General features: G+C 43.5%; 1 protein-coding gene and 2 long non-coding RNA genes across 3 annotated transcripts; 2 read left to right on the top strand and 1 right to left on the bottom strand.

The window, feature by feature from the left end:
• Positions 1-6: 6 nt before the first annotated feature.
• Positions 7-7943, top strand: LOC125705953 (mitogen-activated protein kinase 6-like). The gene is made up of 6 exons (XM_048972343.1): positions 7-136; positions 858-2008; positions 4291-4435; positions 5001-5165; positions 5295-5496; positions 5581-7943. Exons 2-6 carry the CDS (start codon positions 1454-1456, stop codon positions 6653-6655), a joined length of 2142 nt encoding a protein of 713 aa, XP_048828300.1. The 5' UTR covers positions 7-136; positions 858-1453; the 3' UTR covers positions 6656-7943.
• A 234-nt stretch (positions 7944-8177) lies between these two features.
• Positions 8178-10982, bottom strand: LOC125705956 (uncharacterized). Its single transcript, XR_007381796.1, has 3 exons — positions 10942-10982; positions 10397-10452; positions 8178-9681 (listed from the first exon to the last, which is right to left on the bottom strand). It is a non-coding gene; the product is annotated as an uncharacterized LOC125705956 (long non-coding RNA).
• Positions 10983-11857: 875 nt separating this feature from the next.
• On the top strand, positions 11858-17423 carry LOC125706213 (uncharacterized). The gene is made up of 2 exons (XR_007381929.1): positions 11858-11924; positions 15611-17423. It is a non-coding gene; the product is annotated as an uncharacterized LOC125706213 (long non-coding RNA).
• The last annotated feature ends 174 nt before the right edge of the window (positions 17424-17597 follow it).

The raw sequence follows: 17597 nt of genomic DNA, 5'->3' as shown, positions 1-17597 counted from the left end.
GGTGAGGCGGACACGTCACGCGCCGGGCCGCCGCTAAGCGCGACTCACTTTTTTTTATGGATCTATTTGTCTTTGTATAAAAACGTCAACAGTTCCCGGTTTATCCCACTGGATGGATTTATTCATTGCTAACCGGGTAAACGATACTGTTGTTATGACGGCGCTGCTCATTCAAATAGCGATGACCGATGTGTAACTTCGTCGCCCGTAAAATTACAGCGTGCTCATAGTCTTAACGAGATACTTGGTTAGTTAAGAATGAAGCTGTCCCGTTATCGTCTTTTTGTGATGCTTCCTGTTGCATGTATTAGCAGTTTATAGGTCCAAATCCTAATTTGACGTCTCCAAATTCGCTTGTTAAGCACTCGGTTGCTAACACATGAAGGCTAAGCTAACTGGCTCGTGAAGCGACCGTTATCTGACCCGGTCTGTCCTCAGACGTTACAGGTCGGTGTTGTAAGAGCGGCTGCGCTGCCGTTTCTCTCCGCAGTGAAATCATTGCGAGGGCAAAGTGGGTCAAGCCGCTTTACACTACAGGGCTTGTCTGTGTGCCACTGTGCTCCCATCTGGACCTGATGCGCCAATTAAAAAAAAAAAGTTTATGCAGTTTTTGATTTTGTTTTAGGGGGTTTTTGAGATTACACGTAAAGGACTTGATATTCATTTTGGGGAGTGGAATTTGGCCACTGACATTTTATCTAACACCTTAATATATATATATATTTTTTAATTTGATGACTGACGATTTGTACACTAAATAAAACTGCTTAATGGTTCGTTTGAAATGCAGCAAGCCATAGAGTATGACAGACAATAGTGTGAGCACTAACGTTTGTTTTTTCTCCTTTCTGTTTCAGGTTACCTCACTGTAAAATGGAGGATAGTTTTGATTGTGACTGTGGTGAGCTTGAGCCACCTGATCATTGAGGGGAGCAGTACTGTGCTAGGGACAGCTGAGACTCTAGAACCTTGACCACGTGGTCAAAACAGGAAGGAAAAGTGGAGAAAATAAACAAACAAATTCCAGTACTGCTAATGGGCAGTGTAGAATGAAACGGCCTGAGATCAGTCACACACTGAATGTACCTGCACTGTGAAGATGGTATCCAACATTTTTATAGCGTGTCATATATTAAGATCTATTTAAACTGGCCTCAAAGTTCCTCCCACTGTAGTCTTTTCAACGTTCATTTGTGTTAAGATTTGGAAAGGAATCCGTTCTAAAAACTTCATATAGTTTATATAAGAAATGACAGAATATCCTGGCCACATATTGGAGTGTTTTCTGAGACTGCATCGGGGGAAACTGTGAGAGCCAGACTAGCAGAAAAAAGATTGTGTCACCCTCAAGAAATTAATCCCCTCTTGCCAGTGTTACTGGAGGGGGAAAAAATTACAATTCAAGTGCGTTGGGTCTCCCGAAAAACAACAAAAACACCACAACCTCAAGAAAATGGCTGAGAAGTTTGAAAGTCTCATGAACATTCATGGCTTTGATCTGGGCCCTCGTTACATGGACATGAAGCCCATGGGCTATGGCGGCAGTGGCCTGGTGTTCTCGGCGGTGGACAACGACTGTGACAAGCGTGTGGCAGTGAAGAAGATTGTGCTCACCGATCCCCAGAGCGTAAAGCACGCACTGCGCGAAATAAAGATCATCCGTCGCTTAGACCATGACAATATTGTGCGGGTTTTTGAGACACTGGGCCCTGGCGGGCGGCAGCTAGTTGAGGACGTGGGCTCCCTGACGGAGGTCAGCTCAGTGTACATTGTACAGGAGTACATGGAGACGGACCTGTGCCGGCTGTTGGAGCGAGGGCAGCTCTCTGAGGACCACGCCCGCCTCTTCATGTACCAGCTGCTGCGTGGCCTGAAGTACATCCACTCCGCTAACGTGCTACACCGTGACCTCAAGCCCGCCAACCTCTTCGTCAACACCGAGAACCTGGTGCTTAAGATCGGGGACTTTGGCCTGGCACGTGTCCTGGACCCACACTACTCGCACAAGGTATTGCCGATTGCATGTAGTACAGTATCATTTCTGTAGAAAGAAAGAAAGAATTTATCAATTCGGTTATGCACACACCCATAACTATGCAGACTTTGTCGACACTGCATTTTGTGAGCTTAACTCAGTCTTCTGGTAGTGCATACAAGATACCTCCTTCCGTCAAACAAACAGCTTTATTCAGATTCAGTCCAGTGAATTTTCTTCCTGCCACTGCTATTCAAACTTCACTGTCACTATCAACTCCTTACTACACAGCAAAGATACCAAAGGAAGTAAGAATTTTGCTCTGCTTTAGTATTCTGCCACTAATACACTATACTTTACAGCTTAATATGCTTTGTACAGCACAATGCAGGTTAAATGCTCACATGCCCTTCTTTACTTAAATACATTTTTTAATGATTATATACCGAGTCCATGTTTAGTATAAGAAATGGCCGTGGGCCTAGCAAAGGACAACCCAGTTGTTTTATTCTGGCACGCTAATTTGCCAAATCAGAGGGTTCTTGTCTTGGGGGGGCCCTGGGGTGTAGCAGTCAGATGCTACACATGTTTTAGATCAGCCCACATCCTATCCCTCCCCTGTTGCCTTTTCTCCTGTATAAGCTCATGTGGTCTCTCGTGTCTGCTGCTGATTACCACAGCGCATTCAGACATGTCAGTGACTTTCTGGTTTTAGTTGAACTGCATAGTTCTTTCATTGAAATGTTACCACTGTGAGACTGACATTGCTGGGGATTTCTGTAGGTGCTTGAGAATAACTCCTGCTTCCCAAATATATGGTACCGAACATTTAAAACCATTATTGAGTGGTATACGCTGGGTAATGTTGTTATGGTTTGTTTAGGAGGCATCTCTGAATCCTGGGGTAGACTGCTGCCTTGATGAATAACCTGCTTTTAAAAGGATTCTGGACAAAATAAAAAACTGGTTGACTTGATAGACTGTTGATTCCACGGCATTGATTCCTTAGCACTGGTAAGTGGTGACTGGTAGCTGGCTTTAGAGGACCCCCAGATTTGTTCCAGGCAGATGATGTTCAACTGAAGCATCTGTCATGAAGTCAGTAATTCTCATTATTGCTGAATAATATCTTGAACAGAACGGTAGGGCATCCTTCTGTTGAAGGATCCTGATTAAATTAATCTCTTACATTTGGTTATTCCTATTCAAGAAGTCCCTGAATCCTTTTGCAGGTTAGTGCTGCTGGTTTTCCATCCCAGTCCACTTGTTGGTGAGGAGTCTAAAAACACTGTTGGGTCTTACTGTACTTTTTGCTTAGTGTGAGTCAGGGAAGGCTGTGGTGCTGAACATCGACCACTCATGACTCCCTTAATTAAAAGACATCTGAAAGGCAGCCACCACATGACAGTCAGTGAGGCAGAACGACACCGCCTAGTGTGCCTTTCATGTATTTGAACTTCTACGTCCCTTGTTTACATGTTATATTTCTGCCCCAACACTATGTTTAGCTCTTTATCAAAAGTGTTATCATATAAAAGGCTGGTGCCAAACCTGGGTCCCAGGCCTCTCTCTGAGGGCTGTAATGAGAAGGCCTCCATATGCTAGTTCACACCTTCATGCTAGCGTGGGCGGAGTGCTCAGAGTGTGAACGGCTGAAAGAGACGAGGGGCTTCCTCCTTTTGGAGTCCGTGTAAAATGTGACGACTGACTGATGCTCATCTGTTGTGAAATTCTGGTCATGGTTCCGGTATACAGCTTTGGACTCTTATGGTTTGAATGGTGACTCTTTTGGTTTGGCACAGGCATTAAGTAGCTATGTCCATTAAACATTGCTCTACACTGCTTCCAGGGTGCCTTGTTGCAGACTAATTAATTTTATTCAACTAATCCACTTCTAATTGCTCCTGAGTACATTGCGTACTTGCTGTTTCGTTATTTCTCACCATGTCACTATTGCTGGTCACTTCTGTTTTTTTTTTCTCTGAAAGGTTACTGTAAAGCTCTTGCAGTTCATTCTTGCACCAGATTATCAGTTTTCCTGGGTAATTCTCTGAAGGAAGCTGTGGAAAGCAGATGGGTATAGGCCTCCCCCATTGGGGGAGAGTACAGGAACACCCTGTGTTTTTGTGCTTTCGACCACTGCTGTGCTGTTAGGGCTTGTTCTCCATTTGTCACATGATTACATTGGCAGACACTAATCACAGGGTCATTTCACCTTGCCAAGGCCAGAACTTCCTGTTCAGACATGTTTAGCTCAGAGGGTGTCCTTGGTGATGAAATCACCAGCTGACATCACATTTGTGTCTGCTTTCAAGGGCCATCTCTCCGAAGGACTCGTCACCAAGTGGTACCGGTCTCCCCGCCTCCTCCTCTCCCCAAATAACTACACCAAAGCCATCGACATGTGGGCGGCTGGCTGCATCTTCGCTGAGATGTTAACAGGGAAAACCCTCTTTGCAGGTCTGTTTCATAGCAACGTTCCCCAGTGACCCTGTTCATTTTCCATGTCCTTTAATACAGCTAAGTTTCCCGTAGAAGAAGCAGTAATAGAAATAGGCCAATTATCAGAATTTGATTTTGGACACACAACCATCCCACCTTTTCTGTTGCTCTTAGCAGTAAGCTATTAAGCAGTAAGCACAAAATAATGTCCAGAAATGCCAGTTTGCAAGTAAATTTAAGCATATTATAGCTTTTAAAATCTGCTTTAAATTTTAAGAATCTTAAAACTTGATGCGATCGCTTTAAACTGGACTTCGATACAGGAGTTAATTCGACCTATTTCAGACTGTAGCAAACTTAGTTTTTTTATTTGTTTTCTTTTTGTGACGCAACCACTTCAGGGAAGTAGGTCACCTGCTATGTATCAGTCTGTGCCCTTTCCACTATACGTAGTTTCCACCCACAGTGGAGTCAGGGGAAACCCCCTCCCGCTGTTTGAATGACAAGATGACATTTGCATGTTCTGCAGTGAACTTCCTTTTGAAGCACGCGCACTGGCTCATGCGATTTCCATCTTAACTAGGTGCCCACGAGCTGGAACAGATGCAGCTGATCTTGGAATCCATCCCTGTGATCCACGAGGAGGACCGACAGGAGCTGCAGAGCATCATTCCTGTGTTTGTCAGGAAGGACATGTCCGAGCCCCAGGCTCCTCTAGCAAAGCTGCTCCCGGGGGTCAGCAGAGAGGGTTAGTAGTGTACACCGATGGGCATCTGCCTCCAAAGCCTATGTTCAGCGCTGTTGCTTCATTGTCAGAGTTCCATTAGAGAATTCTGTTGGTGGTCTGACAGGAATTCTGTGCTCTCTCATTAAACAGCCCTTGATTTCCTGGAAAAAATCCTGACTTTCAACCCCATGGACCGCCTGACAGCAGAAGAAGCCTTAGCTCACCCCTACATGAATGACTATTCTTTTCCCCTGGATGAGCCCATCTCGAGTAACCCCTTCCATATCGAAGATGAAGTGGATGACATCCTGCTGATGGATGAGAGCCACAGCCAGGTTTACAACTGGGACAGGTAATGGAGCTCCGTTTCGTAGTTGGTGGTAAGCTATATTCAAGCCAGGATTTGGTGCTAAATCTGTTCTTGCTAACCTTTTAGATACCATGAGAGCCAGTTATCAGATCAAGATTGGCATCTGCACAGCACCCACGAGGCAGAGGAAGTCCAGCGAGACCCCCGGGCCATGTCTGATGTAATGACCGAAGAAGAGGTGCAGGTGGACCCCCGCAAGTACTTGGACGGAGATTGCATAAAGTTCATGGACGATCAGGCCTTTGTCTCTCGCTTCCCCTCTGAACGCTCCTGGCACTATGAAGACCACCATGAGAACAAGTACTGTGACCTGGAGTGTAGCCACACTTGTAACTACAAGGCGGTCTCCTCACCATACCTGGATAATCTGGTGTGGCATGAGAGTGAAGTCAACCACTATTATGAGCCCAAGCTCATCATCAACCTCTCCAACTGGAAGGAGCAGAGCAAAGACAAGACGGACAAGAAGGGCAAGTCCAAGTGTGAGAAAAACGGGCTGGTCAAGGCACAGATCGCTTTGCAGGAGGCCTCCCAAGACCCAACCGAGAAAGACAAGGAGCAGGAAAAGCACCAGGGCTTCGATTTTGATTCCTTCATAGCCGGCACCATCCAGCTCAGCCTACCGCCAGAGCCAAGCCTGGAAGTGGGATTTCTCAATGAGCTGAATAGCTCAGTGTCCCAGCTGGAGCTCCGAAGCTCCATGTCGAAATCTGTTAGTCAGGAGAAGGAAGAGAAGTGTCTGGTGAACCTTGCTCAGCAGGAGGGACGCACACCCAGCCCTTGGGAGACGGAGCCGGAAGAGAATGGATGGATCCAAACGGCACACTGGGAATCCAGCAATGATGAAAAGGAGACCACCTACACAAGCTACCTGGATCGGCTCTTCTGTAAGAAAGAAGAGGTGGTAGAAGCTCTAGAGCCAGAGGTCTTGGAGATGAAGGAGGTGGATGAGGGCTTTCTCCCCAGAAATGGTGAGATCATGTTCAATGTACAGCTGGAGTCCTTGGCCCTGCCTGGATTTGAAGGCCCTGCTGATTCATCCCTCAAGTCCATACAGGCCACACTGACACCACCAACTGTCAGGTGCTCCCCTCAGATTGCCCACAAAACATACAGCAGCATTTTGAAACATCTAAATTAAAGATCAGTCACACTGCAAAGAATTATTTTTCATTGTAGTATTCATATTATTTTGTATGACTCATCTCATTTTTATGTATGGTTACTTTTAGTATTTTTTTAAATATAACACGGAGTTTAAACACTTGTGACGAGCGTCATTAGACACTCTGAAAAGTTACGGGGATTTACAGGCTCACCCGTGTTTGAAAGCTGGTGTATCATTTGAACACAGTGTACTGTAGACTAAGGCTGCTCATCACTGGGATGTAGTTTGCAGTGTCTGTCAGGCTATGGTAGTTACCGAGACACTGAACCAACCTGCTTCATCCAGTTGCTGTCCAGTCAGTCTGTTTCGGGCACTTTCTCCAGCTGTGAAAGCTTTATGGAGTTTTCTGGATTGCTGTAACCGAGAGTTGAGTAACTTTGCTGTAGAATTGCAAATCTCGAGAGAGGAAAGATCAGTCATGAAAAAAATGCACTAAAATTTATGGGAGAACTTTTCACTGACACCTCAACACAGATTTCAGCTTTTCCCCCCTCTTTTCTTTTCAAACCAACTTGAAGATTAATAAATTCCCCCCAAAGGTTGATATCTATTACAATACTGTACCAAGTGTGTTGCCACATCAGCAACTGATAAATGTAGGACTTTGTAAACATGTTATCTACCTCAGGGTAACAGTGAAATGTTGAAAACTACACTAGTGCTTTACACACATTTGCCCCTGACAATATAGTGCAAATTCTGCTTTTTTTCCCTCCATTTGCCATAGTGAAGTGTTATCATCATGGTTTATTTATTTTCAATTTAAGAAAGAGTTGTATTTATTTTTAAGGACATTTTTGTTTGAAGCAGGCAAATATCCATACTCATTGGTCTCTGTGCTATGGCGATGTGAAGTCATTACAATCAAATGCAAATGACTTGTTAGCTTTATTTATCACAGCCTGTTTCCTTATGGAAAGCTTTTATGTATAGGTGCATTTCATTCAGAGGGGAAAATGCTTTATGGGATTGAAAATGGACCTACTAGTCTTATTTTTATTTTTTTTACATAATGTACTGTTCATTTGGTAAGACGAAACTAATGAAAGGTACAACACATTAGGACTTAAGCGAAATGCTAATTTTACATTCATTTTAATTGTTTTTATTTTTCTTTAAACAAGCATGATTGAATTAGGTTTAAGTGTAGTAAGTAGAAAATAGAACTTGTTTTGCCTATTAATAAATACTGGTACGTTTTCCCCGTTTGTTCCCCTGTTCTAAAGCAAAGTTGAAATTAAAATGGCGAGTAAAAATAAAACCTGCTTCATGGTTTTTAAATTTGTTAGTTTTTGTGATGATCATCTTTCTGTGCTTCTGCTGCTACACTTGGAGTTAGATGCAAAATTTCAGCCATTTACTTTTATAAGCAATTGCTCCACAAGCGTCAGTTTCTGTGAGGAAGTCAATTGAAATGTAAGCTTTTTTCAGCACAGATATATACTGCAGGTGCAAAGACGTATTTTGGGGATTACACCACTAACAAATTGCCCATACAAGTGTGCCACCTGGATGGACTGTCCAGCATCACTGTCCATGCTTACTCACACTTCATGTGTCAAGTTAGGAAAAGCAGAAAGAAGCTAAATGCTTTTTCTAGGGTCATAAATACTTGTTTTCTTGTTAGACTCCACAGTTCAGCGTGCCCAAGGCCCTAGCTAACCTTTGAACCTCAGTTTTTCTGCACAGAATGGAAGATTAGGATCTAATATCATGCTTAACTGCCTGTATGCTTGCCTTTAGACTCTTGGACTTGGTCACGCCACCTCTGCCCATTTGTGAATTGTTGCCATGCCTCCTGAAGTAGGTGTGACATCATGCTGAGTCACCCATGAGTCAACAGTGGAGGGGTACTCCAGACTGCTTGGGTGACTGGGACTAGTTTCAGCTGTGATTGCCTTAAAACTAAAACCCTTAGCACCCGGACCAAGGACACAAGCATAAGCTGCTTTGGGGCCAGTCAGCAGCTTGTCTCATTAAATACAAGTCCATTATCACTCAGAACTCAAAAATGTGATTGTTCAAGAGGTTGAAAAAGGAGGGTGCCTCCCTAGACCCTTTTCAATGAATGATTAATGCTAAACAAACATTAACCAAAACTATAAAAGCTATGCAAACTGGCTAGGAACTTGAACTAGTTTTTAATGGGGTTGCAATGATCTCAGTATCTGTATGGTGGTGTCAGTTCTCTTTGATGTCAGTTTTTTTAAAAACAAAATCCTCAGAGATACTTTATCATAACATTCAGATCTTCTGGTAAATGTGTACTTAAATTACAGACCCATTGCATTTAATCATTTCCACCCTGTGATAACACTTTAGACTGTCATCAGTGTAATTTCAAAAGACATCTCAATTACAGATAACTAGGCAAACTGAAAACAAGGTCAGAACACAGCTTTTAAAGAAGATTCAGGCCAGTTATAATATTTAATAGTAGGTACCAGCCAATTATAAAGTACAAAATGAAATCGAAAAATGTCTAGAATGATGACTAGTGATCCATATGCTTTTCTTATTTTTAAATCTTTTGTTACAAAGGAGAATTAGAAACTCCTAGAAATGTAACAGCTGGATGACAAACGGCATTTTTCGGAAATCCATTCAAAAGTCTAAACATTCTAACTTTTGTGTGAAAAGGCTGTTAAGTTACGAAAGTATTTATCAAAATACATATTTTGCAATCAGGAAAAGTACGTGTTGGTAAACACACCATAAAATCCAAAGTCAAACTCAGGACCCTCACTGAGTAAAGGCAGCTGACCGAAGTTCTTATGAGAATTTCGCGTGGATTTTCCCACGGATAACAAACTTATCTTTACAAACATTTAAAGGCATCAGTTGACCTTGGTTAATGAATAGCATGCTAAGCTTCTACAACTCACTTCTTTCCTGGCAAAAAGTGGACCTGACATACTCACTCTGTGTCCTTTGGCTTCACACGGTCCCATCCGCACTCAGAACCATGAATGGAATTTAAAATGCTGGGGTCCTTTGTCCTGTAGCATGAGAAAGGAGTTCTTCCAGTTTACATTTCTATATACCATAAGAACTAAGAATTCTGTCAAGGGTGCAACCAGTGTCATAGTAGCTAGGCAGATCTCCGGGCCCTCAGTGACCCCAAGCGGGATATGTGGTTAGAAGATCAATGAATGAATGTTTGGATGGGTAAAGGCATTAAAACGGGCACTGCCTTTTCCCAAGAACAATATAAATGCTATTTTGTGAGCCCTGTACTGAAACAGTGGTATATTAAACTGGCAACACTCACAGGAACATCATCACAGAGGCAAGCTGCAAGTATATAGATAATGACAGTTGGTCATAAAAGACTAGTCTATAGATGCTTTCTCTACCACCATTGCCTTTCTGTCATTTAACATCAATCCAAAGGAGTTACACATTGTTTACTACTTCGTGCTCAATTTGTTATGTGTTGGGCATCACACATTATTTTAAAAATATCACAGCAAACACTCCCAATATCAGGCAGACATTACAGTATGTATACTGCTCAAAGACCCTGCAATCCTACAAGTGTAAGGCCAGGCTCACCAACTCTCACGCATCTTATGCGACTCTCACGCTCACTCAAGAAGTCTTACAACAAATCAATACTATTCCATTATAAACCTAAAATGAGCTGCATCAAAAGCATTGGGGTAGTTTGCAAACCCTACAGACTATTTACAAGGTAATAAAACTGTTACATACACGTAAAGACTTGAATTGAAAATCTCATGCCAGCCAGTTGACCGAAGTTGGCAACCCTGGTAAGGCAGTAAAACTAAATGTTAAGCTACTGTGGCACTGTAGTAACGGAATCCTTTAAATGAAATAGATTAATAAAGGATGGTCAGTTATGTACACATTTACTTCAACTGTAAAATTCTTAGCATAGTCTTCCACGGTTAATATGATAACGATTTAAATCAAATATCCATTGTATCAAGTGGAGGTCACACTATATCAGAAATGACAAGAGCAGCAGAGCGTCTCCAAACAGCCTGGCTTTCGGTGAGGTGCGGCAATTGTGCCTTTCGTGAATCACCGTGCAGGCCGCATCCGAAACGGGAATATCAGCTCACAGATCATTCAATCAGAAAGCACAGCATTATAACAGAACAACAAACAGTCTCTGTTTAGAAGTAGAAGAAAATATTTAGCTCGACTATACAGTGTTTTCCCCTGACTAGGACAAGGTAAAGTGTATTTATCTTGACCTGGCTTGTAACAAATCCACAACTACTACTTCTTACATTTGCCGTGACGGTTGTTGGTCATATGGAATCAGTTAACGAAATGCTGAGACGGAATTCATCATTAGCGAATTATTAGGTGCTACCGGAAACTTATAACGTTTGACACTCCTGCTGTTTCCAGGCTGTTTGTCCTTCCGAAGTGACTCTTTGATATGAGAGTAAAGGAGACGCCTTCCGTCCTGCAGCACCTATCCCATCCGGACATTTTCAGCAAATCCAGCAGAAAAGGTTAGTGAATCGTTGGGAAGGAACTGCTAACGTCGGCACTCAGAAAATGTACAGTATGGCACAGCATTGTGCTTAATGAGATAGCAAGATAGAACCCAGACAAAAGCAGCACCCTGAAACACCGTAGAGGGACAGAACGTACCTCTGCCACTGGTTTCTGGCAGGAAACTCTCGCGATGCATTAAGTGCACGGATGGTACATCAGAGGCCCCAGGTAAGTCCCTGGCTGAATAGGGTGCAAGTCAAGGATGCATGATAGAGGGGATGGCAGCCCCCCGCAGTGCACATACGCAACACACTGCCACGCTGCAAAAAATTCGAAGATGCCAATAAGCCTAGCTTCCTTTCTTTCAACTGCTGGAGGATACTGGAGTTCCCAGAGGAAACCTGCGCAACGTGAAGAGAACGAGAGAAATGCGCACACACACAGGCCGGAGTGAGATCCAGGTTCTCATCACTGGAGCTGTGAGTCATTGTGCCTTTAAATTCAACTTGTGTGTAAAAAAAAAAAACCGTCAATATAACACCTTATCTTTATAGCGCAAACACGAAAAATGTTACTCCTTCGTACTCATGCGCAACTTTTTATTGCGTTTTGGCACGTGGGCAGATATTAAATCGAGACAGATGCTATTACACACGTAAGCGCCAGAGGTCGCTACACTTCACGAACTGCATCGACCTCATTTTAAAATGGACTTACCGAGCAACAGCAAATGTATCTCCATCACTGAGAGGCCACAAGAGTAAAAGTAAGACTAATCCTATTTATATAAAAACCAAACGTTTGACGTTCGGTCTCAGGGGTGTGATTAGTGGAATTACACAGGCGCTCCTATAATGAATTTGTGGTGTTTCATACGTAACACTCGCTAAATTCGGGAAAAGTAAAATGTCAAAAATCTTAAGCATTTCTTTGCAACGATGCACAACATTCTGGCAGGGAGGGTATCAAAAGTAACCCGTAACTAAAATCCATTTCGCAATATGAGTAATTAATATCGCTGTTAAAAGTATATATCCTCTAGTTGTACAACATTTCTGAAACTTTAATCATTAAAATTATACGGGGTTGGACTATCAGCGATAAGGAACAAGATTCCTGAGCGCCCGTCCCAGTTTTATTATGTAGTATGATACGGTCTCATGCCTCTTTCAGCTTATGGTTGCGAAGGCTGTGGGCATTGTTTCGGTTCACACATGAAATACACCCTATAAAACATCACATATATCATATCGGGGAATTAAAATGATCGAGGTCAGTTTAACAATGGTAAGTCTATAACGTGGCTTTGGAAAGTTAAAAACCAGACGTGCAGACTACCCGGTTCCGCAAGTATTCAGCATGAATGTTAGGTTAAGTTCGGTTATGGAGATACTCACGTACAGATACAGGGCGCGGTTTACATTAACTTATTAGTCAGAATGACTAGCTATTCCAGCGGTCATGGATTCAATGAAACTAATGACGAGTTAGGATTTCGGTTTTGGGAATTCTGACTTCCATTAACTGGGGCTATGCAAAACAAACAGGGACATGCATGAAATGCTATAGAAAGAGGAGAAAAATAATCAGGGTGCAGGATGAATCTCCATCGTTCCTGGGAATCGAACTAACGCGATATCCCGATAATGTCTTTGGTGTTTAACATTTCTGATGGAAAAAGACTAAGGAAATAGCATCACTGTGAGCATGCAGTGCTACACAATGAAGCATAAGCCGATCTCAGCAGCTTTATCCACCCCGAAGGCAGCTAGTGTTCATCCCCTTCTAACCATGAGCGGTTTCCTGAGTAAATGCCCTACAGAAAATGCTCATTTCTGACATATAAAGGTCTGGAAAGATTAAGATTTGCATTGTTAACTCCTGGTTTAATCCAGGCTCAAAGTTTCTAAGACAGCAGTACGCAAGAACAATGTGAAGCAGGAGACACTGGCAGTAACCTAAAACCAGCCAGGTGGAGAGCAGAAGCAACTTTCTAATGCCAGAGATAACGTCAACTTATCCGGCAGTGCCTCATAAATCAGAGGATGACCTCAAGTGACCTTGAAAGAGAACGGGAAAAATTAAGTGGTGTGAAGTGCATTGCTAGGGAAATTCATAACAGGCTCCTAGAAACTGGACTGAAGAAGCCCTTCATCAATGAGAAGCAGGGAAGAGCCAGGCTGGAGTTTGCAAAAAAAATTAAATTTCACACAAACATTCCCATAAACTAAGAAATAGGTGAAACTAAAAATGTTACTGTCTACTGATAACTATAAGATGCTTTCATTTTCATGAGCACTAATAATAGTTGGTATAAAAGGATGAGGTAAAATGTGTCAAGCCTATTCAAACAACTGTGCCAAATAACCAATAATATATGTGACTTTTGTTTTGACTATTGGTTGTAACACACCCGGACATTACGGTCTGGTCCTGCTCGTTGCTCTTCCTATGAGCTGAGGCTCGATCTGTTTCCCCTCCTACTGCAGACAGAGAAGCCGCTTGTTTACATTCTTTCAAACTGTTTTATAAAAACTACATCAAACTCTATCCTCCCGTCCCAGTGTCGCGTGTTTTTTTGCATGAGTCTCACATCGCACTTTTCAGGTTTATATCTTAGCCCGAACTTTAGGACGTGTCAAAGTTCGTTATGACAGTTTGGATTAAGATTAACTTCATTGATCTCCGGGGGAAATTTTGGGATCCAGCAGGGAACTCGCTCACTGGTGTCGGCAGGGCTGTGTAAGTGCCTGCAATCAGCCAGCAACAGTGGAACAGGCTTCTTTGAATAGCAGATGGTACCCTGGCGCCCTAGGCGAGATTCTGCTGACTGCCTCCATCTCCAGGAGAAAACAAACTTTATCAATTCATTTATATTAAAAACATTTCATTAGCACAGGGTGGCTGGCTGCTAACTAGATACTCTGGTAAGTTTCACAAGCAGTGAAATGATAAAACTAGTGTAAATAAGTGTAATGTCACCTAATGTAGCCCAGATGTGTTTTCTCTGTTTTTTCCTCACTCACTCTATTGTGCCCCCTAATCTAATTGGGCCCTAGATTAGGGATCGAGACCCACGGCGGCTCTCCATGGATCAGGCTCCCCGGCCCTGCTCTAGGGTCTGAACTTTCGATCATTCAGACAAAAGGGGCAGATGCCAAAGCCCCCCCCCCCCCCCCACATGCCTGTTCTCTGATCAAGGGCCCACGCATCCAAGCGAATGGCTTACTCTAAGCACTTTGGGCTTTACCGAATAGTTTAGGAGTGACGGTCTTGTGGTTCGGGCTAGACGATGACGATGCTAGAAAACTGACCATTTTAGGAAGTGTTTGCAACAAGTGAGATTCACACAGCTCAAGGGTTCCCAGGATCCCATATTCATCAAGTTCTAAGAGAGCTTCCAATTCAGCAGTCTTGTGTTTGAGGTTTATGGTTAATCATTTAGTCTCATTGCCATTTGTTGCATGACTGACAGGATAATTCCGCAGTCAGCGTGTCTTTCATGAAGAAATGCTACAGGGGTATTTTTCCACTAAGCTGCTAGCCTCCCACTGTCTCATTAAGCCCCCAGAGCAGATGCTTTTTAAAATAAAAAGGATCTGCAGCAAATCCGGTACTGAACTGGTTAAAGATATCACAATGCTTCAGATTGTTCCAGAAATAACAGAGGAATGTCAGTACGGAAAGGAATCCCACCCTGACAAGGAAGCTGCAGATAAGCCAGTAATGGATGTGTCAGCTGAGAGTAAGTGTGGGACACCCGCAGAGGCCACGAAGCAGAAAGGGCTTATTCACAGAGCAGCTCTGTGGAGCTCTTTTCAGGAGACTTCAACCTCCAAACATCACAGAAAGTTCCTTTACCCCCGTCTCCACGTCCAGCAGAGAGTCAACAAACAGTTGTGGTTCACCCATGCAACAGAGCTTAATCACTCTGAGACAGGTGACATCACACCCTGCCAAACCGTATTTATACACCCTAACTCGGTTTTATTAGGAAACTTGGGGCCTAATAAAAGTGTAGAAACACAAAGCTTTTCCAGTTTAAAAAACAGGAAGCTGTTTTCTAAAAGAGACCATGCCCACGCAGACACTGTGACAAACACAGCCGTCTCGGACAGCCTCGTGCCCCCCGGAAAAGCAATGAGGACCAAAGCAAAATGCCTGATGGAAAGAGGCCCTTCACACCCAGAGCCAGACACTGAGTGGTTACCCTTGTCCACCCCAAAAACTCATAGGAAAATGAGGGGAAAAAAAAAAAAAAACATAAGAACTAAAGCAGCCATACCATAAGCAAATTACATACGAGAGAGACGGAAATGTCACCATCTTCTGATGAGAGAATGTATTATTTTAGGTGCGTGATGCTGAGTTTATATGCATGGCGCCACCTTTTATGTTTTAGTCATCACAGAGACCCGTTTAAATAAGGTTAACACGTTTTTTTCTTTGCAGCATCTTATACTCCAGGAGAGCCTGGCTGCATAGTCCTGCCCACAAATGCTGCAAAAACACCCAGCACTGTGACAGGATGCAGCTCAGCGGTTTTTATGGATCTGAATTCTTAGAAATGCCGAGAGCAGGAGGAAACCCTCATCCTTGACAGTGGCATTACCTTGTCCCCGAGGCAGAGCTGCTGAGGAGTGTGACGAACGCCAGCAGCTCTGTGCAGTGAGGCTGCTGCGTACTGGGATCTGTGGCTCGGGGGACGGGAAAGTCTCAGTGGATTGTTGCAGGACCATGGGAGAGATCATGCGCATCAGTAATCCCAGGGACACCCTCCTGTAAACTTGTTTAGCCCTCACAAGAATATGGTCTCTTTGCTAGTTGCTTCAGGATGGACGGCGCACATTCGGAGTCCCTAAGGTGAGCTGCAGTGCGACTTCCCCGCTACCCAGTTAGCAACGGCTGTCAGAAGAGAGCTTTAAACGGCAATGAGCGGATGAACGTAGGTGCCACATTGCTGTGAAGATGCTCATAGAGGACCAGAACATGCATAAACACAACCTTGCCAAAGAAACTGAACAGACTGCTGCTGTATGCCACCCCAGATACCAAAACATGTCCCGCTGGACCAAGATGAGATTTTTTAGAAAGGTCGGACGTGTTTTGCACACAATGGACATTTCAGCGGCAGTTCTGTGTGGTTAACACAGTCAGAAGCTGCAGACACCAATTCCATGGCTGTGAATGACACTGCGGACAGACGGAGACACACGCAGGCGAAAAAGGCCTCCATTCAAAGCTGTCTCCCAAACCACCATGGAAAATCAGATCAGCACGGAGCACCGCTGTGCCCATCCCTCAGACGGCTATTTCGGGCCTGGCGGCACTGTCATTTACATCAAAAACAGGGAAAGATCGCCGTCATCTGTGGACAAGGGTGGGATTTTTCTGACTGCAATGTGGAAAGTGTGGGACTTTTGGTCTCAGTAAAAAAATAAATAAGAAAAAGTACCACTGTCACGTAAGGAAACAAAAGCCAGTTTGAAATCAAAAGCAACAGGTGGGATGTGAACAGAACAGGCACTTCTGGGATCAGAAGGGGATACACACTCCTATAGGGACCTATAGTACCAGTCAAAAGTCTGAACACATCTGCTTTTAATACATTTGTCTTTGTATAAGCAATGCTATTCATCTTATTTTAAAAGACCTTGAGGCAAAGAATACGTATCACATACTGCAACGACTAAGAAGTCTTGAATATCTCAAAATTTTCTCAAATTTCAGACTCTTCAAAATAGACTCCTTTGGCTTTAATGATATCACTGCAGACTCTCTGCATTCTTTCAATCAGCTTACAGATAACCACCTGGAATGCTTCTCCATCAGCCCTGAAGGACTTTCCACAAGTTCTGGGCGCAAGTTGGCTACCTTGCTTCTACTCTTTGATCCAATCCAACCTATCATCCAATCCCTAACCCACTCTACAGAGTTCAGGTCGGGGGATCGTGGGGGCCAGGTCATCCGTCACAGCACTCCATCTCTTTCCTTGTTCACAAGGTAATCCTTACTACATAACGAACCTTAGCAGTCATCCAGGTTATCTTTTTGAAAAACGAATGATTTTCAGTTGGCGTGTCCAGAATGCTGACTGGTCGAAGAATGCTCCAGCATCTCAGAAACACAGTTTCCTGCACTCTTGATGTTGGACACCATGCCACCACTATGAACTGGCATTATAGCAATAATAATGCTAGTTTAAAATTATACGGATCAAAATACAAATATTACAGTAACAATTCCAATAAAAGACACCAAAGCAGGTTTGTAAATCCCCAGACACATGAAAAGCCACTAATAGGTACCAGAGTGGCAATACTCACCTTCCATATTGCACCACTCACCTAACAGCACCTTCCTCAGCACCATCCGCTTGGCTGTAAACATGCCCCTACTTGTCATAAGACACTCACGTCATAAGCAGCACCACCGAAAG

This window comes from Brienomyrus brachyistius, chromosome 13, assembly GCF_023856365.1.
Source record: "Brienomyrus brachyistius isolate T26 chromosome 13, BBRACH_0.4, whole genome shotgun sequence".
Taxonomy (NCBI): domain Eukaryota; kingdom Metazoa; phylum Chordata; class Actinopteri; order Osteoglossiformes; family Mormyridae; genus Brienomyrus; species Brienomyrus brachyistius.
This window is presented reverse-complemented; position numbering and strand designations above follow the sequence as displayed.

Excerpts from the sequence above, each read along its gene's own strand:
- LOC125705953 (XM_048972343.1), top strand. The coding sequence starts at position 1,454 with ATGGCTGAGAAGTTTGAAAGTCTCATGAACATTCATGGCTTTGATCTG. Across the intron at positions 2,009-4,290 it reads ACCCACACTACTCGCACAAG|GGCCATCTCTCCGAAGGACT; the intron begins GTATTGCCGATT and ends TCTGCTTTCAAG. Across the intron at positions 5,497-5,580 it reads CAGGTTTACAACTGGGACAG|ATACCATGAGAGCCAGTTAT; the intron begins GTAATGGAGCTC and ends CTAACCTTTTAG.